This window comes from Tigriopus californicus, chromosome 6 (assembly GCF_007210705.1).
Source record: "Tigriopus californicus strain San Diego chromosome 6, Tcal_SD_v2.1, whole genome shotgun sequence".
NCBI lineage: Eukaryota > Metazoa > Arthropoda > Copepoda > Harpacticoida > Harpacticidae > Tigriopus > Tigriopus californicus.
In genome coordinates, this window is record NC_081445.1 from 5,249,024 (window position 1) to 5,257,572 (window position 8,549).

Genomic DNA, 8,549 nt, shown 5'->3' on the forward strand with positions numbered 1-8,549 from the left:
TCTTCCGTTATCGCCGCATGCAAGAAGACCTTGACCACGAAAAAGTTCTCTTCAAACGTCATTCGCCTCCTGGTCTGACATTGTTCATGCCGTTTGTTGATATTGTAAGTCCTCTGGCACCGTTTTGAATCCCTCATTTACGAAGCCTACCTGTCTCGTCCTTCTTCCTAACGACCGTGGATTGCCGCACTCTCCCCGGCCTCGCTCTGATGATGAGAGCTGCTTTGGAGCTCCGAACGGAAAAGTAGGGCGAAAGCTGGATCAACGGTCCTTTGCTTACTCCTTCCTTCCCTGGCATTCGAGAAGTACCGTGGAAAGAAGGAAGAGGATTCACACTCTGGTGGCGCTTCGTTACTAGCCGGGGGAAGAGAAGCTGAGTGGAGTTGAATTCACTTGATTCTTTGATCAATCGGCTGGGCCAAGACCGCTTCTCGGTGACACGGAAAGCTGTCAACCCGACGTTTACCTTCTCCTCCTTACTCTCATCGTCGTCCTCGTTCTCGTCATCGTCTTCTCTGCCTGTCTTGGGTGGCATTGAAATCTTGTCCTGGATTTGTCTTGGTGGATCAATACGGCATTGTGTGACTGATGTGCTGGAGGAAGGCGATTCTTCCAAGGATCATGGAGTCTCTCCTCCTGGAGACGTGCAAATTGTTCTACATGTGAGGGGGGGTCGATTCACCGACCACAAAATCATCCGTGTCCGTTGAAACCCAAGACTGAAACGGTCACGTTGACCATAGTTTCTCGTGATCGGATTGCTTCGAGTTGTCATTTGGTAACTCGAGGAACTTTCCACATCTGACGTTAAGTGATGCAATTCAGCTTTCTAAACGCTCGCAACGAAAGTGAAATCAAGTCCTCCAGATAAGCCGGATGTTCGCCCAAGACTAGCTAAACACAACAGTCCACAAACAACAACCCTATTAAGCAAGATTCAAGAGTGGGCCGGTGAATCACCAATCAGCATTCATCAGTCATCCTCATTGCCAGTGATCTTTTTCTCAATCAATTGTCCTGACTTCGACTATTAGGAACCCCTCATCATGACCATCTCCTACAGTCGAGAGGTGTTCACGAGCACCGGGACTTCGGGCATATTTCTCAAGCTCCTGTGGCGTTGGAAGGGATCCATCTACCGCTTGGTCTGGCACGACTTACTCATCTACGTGGTCCTCTACTCACTTCTTAGTATTACTTACCGCTTTCTCCTCCCAGATGATTGTAAGTTCATGAATATTATGTTCCTTGATCTATCTGTCGTTCCTCTTGTTTCAACGTGACTCTTTCTCCAGACGTTTTGGCACAAGCCCTTGTGAAACGAACGTTTTGTCATTTTTTTCTTTGTACTCTTTGCATGCAGGGGGCTCCAATTAGATCCTTATTGCACACGATCCCCGGAAGGCACAATGGCCAAAGTTTCCATGCTGAAACCACCTTCAAAAGCCCCTCACTGAGAGCCTTTTGATTTTTCAAAGAATAAGTCTCACCAACGAGAAGTAATGGAGCTTCATTGTGGCTCGATCGGCTTTTGACCAAAGTAAATGGAAAACCTGAAAAGATCGTTTTGGTCGCACCATTCATTTATTTTCTGGTCGGCTTGGTCCCTTCCAAATTATTATCAGAAGTGGTCAGCGGTGGGAACAGATACATTTTTTGGCAATGTCATTGTAACTCTTCGTTCCGTTGTTCACGCCTCGCATCTTCCGGAAATGAACCCTAGATTCAACTAATCTGAAAAGAGCAGTTTCCCCATACCGTTCTGATAGAGCAAAAGCGATTGATTTTTGTAGATTCTTTTTACATAACTAGGTTCTTTTGACAAAATAAGGGCCGTAATGTCCCACGATAGTATTAGGTTGAGACATTTATGGCTCCATAAATAGATATCGGTGGTGTTATTGTCTGAGATGGGTGATTCCGACTTGATGACCTTCAATGCAGGTGGTACCTACATACCAGGCAAGACCAAAATTGGTAAGTCCATTGCCGACTTGATCAAGTTCTCTTTCCACGATTACAGAGCATGCGATGACTTGCCATGCAATCCTTTCGCCGAAAATAGGAGCAGGATTGGAATCCAATGCAATTTTATCCACCCGATACTTTTAGATTTACCGGGCTAGGCTTTGCAACACAATCCCTTTGTTAAGACAAACTCTGCCAGTCTTTGAGTTGATATCCAGAAATAACCAGAACAATCGAGTTTCCTCTGCCAGAAGCAGAGGGGAGTAGAAAGCTACCCACCCATATAGGAAAAATGTGTTTTTTGACAACACAATTGGTCTTGAACGTACGTATTTCAAGACTTTCTTGATGCCAAAACGAACCCACGGCTATCGAGCTTCACATCAGGTGGATAAAAACCCCATGGCCGAAAGAAAGGAAATCACTAATTCCCCTGTTTAGCTATTTTGGGATCGGAATATGTGAGCCAATCACTGGCTTCATGATTTGTCTGGAAGTCGAATTACTTGCACGTGACGAGGTCCATGTGTAATTGAGATTGCTGGGAATACAAATTGTCGGGTTGAATTTCAGCACTCGGCAGATTGTCCTCATTAGTCACCATACTTTGGCTACAGATGCGTCTTCTGCTACCTGAAGCTGAGAATCTTGAATAGGACAAGTTCAAAGGGGAAAAAAGAAAGAGAGAAAAGTGTCGAGAAAGCAGGCCTATGTCGTAGTGTCAAGGGACTTCACTTAAAAGGCTCTCTAGTTCCATTCGGTGGGTCCATGCTAAAGATGAATGAAATAGATGTTACTCCTGGTTGCCAGGTTTGGCTTTCCTTTGTATTCTAAATCGTCCTTGATAAAGGTTTTAAATGTATCCAGAATCTCACCGCTCAATATTCACAAAATCAAGAGTGGTGGCAAATTATCATTTTTAACCATGAATTTTGCACACTGGCTTTGCAACGCCAATTCAATTATTTTCGTCGAGTCTTTGGAACATAGGTCCATGGGTTTGCAGAACTAAGCATATTTGTATTTGATATTTCAGCACGACAAAAAAATAATAAGCTAAAATTTTCTTATAGTTGTAAGCCACAGCTGATTGCTTGACACGTAAAACACTATACTGGTAAATAATTGAACCCATAGAAGTTCAAACCGTACCCTTAATCCATTTCAAAAAGTTGTAGGCCCCGCCATAGATCCCACTTTAATAAATCCATACATGCACTCCAAAGGACCCCAATTTGAGGATTCGCCTGGCATTAATACGCAACTTTTGTAACTAATAAACATGACTGGTCATGTCACAGTGTGTGTGTTTGTTTCCACCTCATTGATTGGTGATCATTGCCACCCCGTATCAACGTTGAGATTAATCCCATCTTAGCGTTTTGGATTGCATGACTTTCGCGAGCCAAGCTAGAGTTATCAGACACATCATATGGGAATAAGATTGAGTCACCAAAACCCAAAGCCTCTAATTCGAAATCTCCTCTTGTTTCATCTCTTCCAGTGAAGGTGGTATTCGAGAACATATCGCTGTATTGTTCGAATTTCGCAGATCTCATTCCGGTAACCTTCGTGTTAGGTTTCTACGTCAGTTTGGTGATCCAACGTTGGTGGTCTCAGTTCGAATACTTGCCCTGGCCAGACTCAGCCTCCGTCTGGATTGCCACTTGTATTCACGGTCACGACGATCGAGGACGGCTGATGCGGCGGACCATTGTCCGATACCTGAACCTCACCTATGTACTCACCATGCGGCTTATATGTTTGCCTGTGAAGAAGCGATTCCCCACGTATGACCATCTGGTGGAAGCCGGTATTATGCTCGAGAACGAGAAGAAGGTAACTTGATCACCACTCAAAAACACAAGATGTGAAAAAAGAAAAGAATGGTAATAGCTTTTTCTGGCTGGCACAAGTCAATTTCAATGAAGGCACAATATATCGGAGTCTCACGTTCGCGCCAATTCACTTTCAAACAATTCCTACGTAACAGAATCCTGGATTCCATTTTTAACTACTTTAATTGATGATCTACGGCGAAGAAAATCACTTGGTTTGAGCATTGAGATGTATCTACTTCGATAAAAACGGCTTGCTCAGGTTGAAAATTGCTCACAGGGTGGGAAAAAACATTAGCCAAAAAATCGATCTGACATTCAAGAACAAAGTACAATAACAAAGGTAATTTTACTAAATGTCTAAAAGGGATTGAGACCCGATATGGCCTTTTTGCAATCCCCGCAGTCTTGACAAGATGGCGCGCGAAGAAAGCAATACTACCTAATTTTGAGCCTCACAATTCTTGCTCATGTCTCTTTAATTAAGTGTTTGACGAAAACCTTGACAGATGGCCCAGGTTTCTACATGAAGGCAGAAGTTTTTCTTTGAATGATTGATTTGTTGATTTTCCGACGGCAAATCTTATATTGTCGATATTTGTTACTACCTTGTACAAGCGGACAAGCGCGCGGAAATAATAAAATGAAAAGATGAATGTCAGCATTGTTTTGCGTAAATGTGTGGAACGTTGCACATTTGCAATAAATAGAAATATCAAATAAAGTATGTACTGTAAAAGAATGATGCCAAAGTTTAAACTGAAAACTGATTTTGAAAGGAAGATAAAACTCTGATCGTCCATCCAAACATTCTCCTTCTTTTGTATCACGGATGGACAACTTGGAAAATCAAAAGGTGAAACAACGCCTTGCTTTTTCATATAGATACTGTTTGCATTTGAGCCTTCTCGGTAAAGAACCGAAATCCGTTCACCAGAAAATCATGATGATCAGCCTTCCGTTGAGTAGTGCTCTCTGGCTGCGTGTTTGGGAGCACATTATTCATCGCTTATTGCCCATAGTGCTGGACGGGCTCATTATTCGGAATCATCATTCCAGATCATCGAGAATGTGGAGGCGTCCATGACGGGCAGTCATCCGACGTATTGGATGCCCTTGGTTTGGGCCGGATCGATTGTGACTCGCGCCCGGAAAGAGAACCGCGTTCGAGACGACTTCTCCATGAAATCCCTTCTAGATAAGCTGGACCAATATCGAGGCGCTGCTGGGATGTTGATCAATTACGATTGGGTGTCGATCCCCCTTGTGTACACGCAGGTACGATATAAGAACAAATGATTTGATAACTAGGTACGATAGCATGTTAGTAATGCTTGAACGGGGATGTTCAGAAGAATGATTAGACCTTATTTTGAGGGGTAAGGGACCATCGGGCTTTTGCAAATGTTAGGGATTGATGGTAGCTAATTGTCTCCCCATCTGGCCAATTAACAAGGGAGTGGATTCGATACAACTGGAGAGTGAAAGTCTCTGCTGAATGGGGTAAGTTGTAGAAACGCAGAAATCTTTGGATGCTTACCTTCATTGCTAATCAATCAATACTATCAAAGGAGCAGATCCACGTGTTTAACGGAACAGCTGGCTTACCCAATGGGCTGTGACATCTCGATGCATCTTGGGATGGACTGAGTGCACGGTTCAAGACACGAACATCCCTTCTGTAATCCTACATGCACATCCGTCGAATGATTCGTTTCAGGTTGTGACCCTGGCCGTGTACTCGTTTCTCTTGTCCACATTGATGGGCCGGCAGTTTTTGGATACGGCAAAGAAGTTTCCTGGCCATGAAGTGGATCTGGTGTTTCCAATATTTACGTTCCTCCAATTCTTCTTCTACATGGGCTGGCTCAAGGTTAGTGGGATGATGGAGATAAAACAGAGTTCTTGGAGCCCAGATTTCTACCGAATCACTCGTTTGCTCTCTCTCTCTATCTATCAGGTGGCGGAGGCCTTAATTAATCCCTTCGGCGAGGATGATGACGACTTTGATACCAATTGGTTGATTGACAGGAACCTTCAGGTCTCTTATCTCATCGTGGATGAAATGCATTGTGTAAGTGCTCACTTCTCCATTAGAAACCACTACATTGATAGGTCATTTGGATTACAAAAACAACAAGCTCTCAATTGCACGGTTATTCCTGAACGGTGGGCAAGAAATTTCGAATATTAACATATCAAATCAGAGTGAGTCAAAGTTCTCCGCAAATGTACAAAAGAAGTAATTGTTTATTAAAGCAGCACGAAGTTTTATCTCATTTAACAAAGTACCCGAAGTCATGATCAGGTTCATGGGGAATAAACGCGAGATTTTGAAATTTTCATGAGTTATGCATTCCTGTAGGAACACCCCGAGCTGATCAGGGACCAGTTTTGGGATGATATCTTCCCGGAGCTGCCCTACACTGCGGCGGCAGAAGAATTTCGCGTGGAGCCAGTTATTGGGGCTGCAGCTACGATAGAGGTGAGTACATCACATCACATTGATTTTACCTTGAGCAATGGACATGGACGTGAACTAATCAAGGGCTGATCCCTATTTATAGATCGATTCTGCTGACGCAGAGTTCTTGCCCATGAATGACGATGATGACGACGACGAGGAGACGGAGCGAGATCTAGGTTCGGAAAGTGAACTGCCGGAAGGAAAATTGGAAGGGATAGTGATTCACGCCAATCCGCGAGCAGGGAGGAAATCCAAAAATCAAAGCAATAACAACATCAAATCCAATTTGTCAAAAATCAACTCGAATGCTACCTTCCTCGCGGAACAAGGTTCCATGGTGTCTTTGGCCAAGTCTCCTTCCAGACCATCCCTGGTCACGTCCATGATCTCAAAGATGCTGCCATCCCGGATCTCGCAGAATCATTTGAATCAAAGCTTCAGCGGTAGTCAGATGTCCATCTTTAGTAAGGCCAGTCAACGGAAACGACGGCGCCGACGACAACGATTGAATCCCTCAGTCTCGAGGATGAGCAACCTTTCACCCAGTCATAGCCCTTCAAGACAGGAAGAAATGTTCAAGATGTCGAGCATGTCATCCCTCAACTCAAATCATATTCCTCCGTCCGAATCAGAGTTCAGTAGTCGACAGGGATCAAAGGCTGATCTCACGGAAGTCCTGCGGAGCGACCTCCGGTCATTTCAAAAGAATGAAGGCGTCCTTCGTAACGTGAATAGTGAGATCATCTTGAAGGACCGCCATGAGATCAAACGAGGCATGTCCATTCGTAGTGCACCGTCGACCGACCACTTGGTCCACGCCCAGAATAAACATCTTAGACGTAAGCTGGAAAAACTCCAGCAACTTCAGGCCGAAATCATCAACCAACTCGACTCTGAAATCGAGGCAAACCATCACCTGGATCAAGATTCCATTCCAGCTGATCCCGTGGAGTTAGTTACTTCCTTGGAAGAACGAACGAACTTGTTGCGGAACCAAGTGGGGCGGCGTAGGAATAAGAGCCTACAAGGTGAGCCCCCCATTACCATGGGATTGAACATGGATAAATCCCAACCCGACGATGGAACGGTTGATCCCCTCCCAACCGACAGCCCCAAGGACGCATCTACTATCCTCCCTTATGTCTCAGTGCCTTCATCATCCCGATCGTCCGAAATGTGTTCCGATTATGGCGGTCGCAAACACTCAAACAAATCCGGCCAACTCGACATCCCGCACATTACTTGCACCGTAGGTTTGGATGGTCAAGACGGCAAAGCTTGGCAATCTACCAATATCAACGACGAAACGAGGCCTCCCTCCGAAGAAGATGAAGAGATTGAAGAGGAACCTAAGTTTGATAAAGACAACGCTCCATCAGGACAATCCACTCCCGAAGACCCGTCTTACACAATGGATCTCTCGACAATTGAAGAACAGCCTGAGTTGGGATATCAATCCGACTCCAATGAGTCCGACACTCTTCTGCCCAGAGCGGACAATGAGAATGGACGAGGGAATCTCATTCAATTTCCAAATCTGTCCACTGTTCATGAGGAAGACAGCAAAGAATTGGAAAAACATTAGACGTCAACCTTTGCAATATGGCCCGAAAGTCTTGTCAAACTTTTACGGTTACAAATTCGAACCCAAAAGCATTTTTCAATTAGCATTCAAAACCGCCCAAGTTTGGGATTTCTCTGCCAGTCCGGAGAAGAAGCTCTCGGATTCATCCGATATTTTCAGTATTGGTCGGCTCTTTGTTTGCAACAAAAAAGAACCCAAGTACATTGGCCCAAAATTAGAAACAGTTGAGCCCTCAACGTCCAAAGGGGAATGACGGCATTTTCGCATACCACAGTATACTGTTTTAAACCGTAGCTAAAATTCAAAACACATTGTTACCATTTACTATGTGGATAATCTTTTAATATCTTCGATAACCGCTCTGACAATGTCAAGAAATTTGGATCTTCCAAATAAATCAAACTCAATCATTCAGCTTGTACGTAAATTCACTCCAGTTTCTGGTCATGCTGAAATTTCTTGTGCATCGCAAGGTGAATCTGTATCTCGGCTTGGAAGTCACACAAATCACAGGAGAGTTTGGCCTCACTTTTTGTCTCGTTCAGAAAACATGATCTCTGGCCTTTGATTCCAAGACAAAGGATGTGTGTTCGGAGAGCCCTTCGATTCTGGAACTTCCGTTGGCAAAGTCTGCATTGTAAGGATACGTGGTCTGGGTCGGTGAACACATCACCAGTCTTCGGCCTTTTCC

At 44.3% G+C, this 8,549-nt stretch overlaps 1 protein-coding gene across 1 annotated transcript; it reads left to right on the forward strand.

The window, feature by feature from the left end:
• The first annotated feature begins 523 nt into the window (after window positions 1-523).
• Window positions 524-8,272, forward strand: LOC131882761 (bestrophin-1-like). The gene is made up of 7 exons (XM_059230011.1): window positions 524-1,224; window positions 3,473-3,807; window positions 4,866-5,084; window positions 5,527-5,679; window positions 5,767-5,880; window positions 6,172-6,291; window positions 6,374-8,272. Exons 1-7 carry the CDS (start codon window positions 1,047-1,049, stop codon window positions 7,856-7,858), a joined length of 2,604 nt encoding a protein of 867 aa, XP_059085994.1. The 5' UTR covers window positions 524-1,046; the 3' UTR covers window positions 7,859-8,272.
• Window positions 8,273-8,549: the final 277 nt, after the last annotated feature.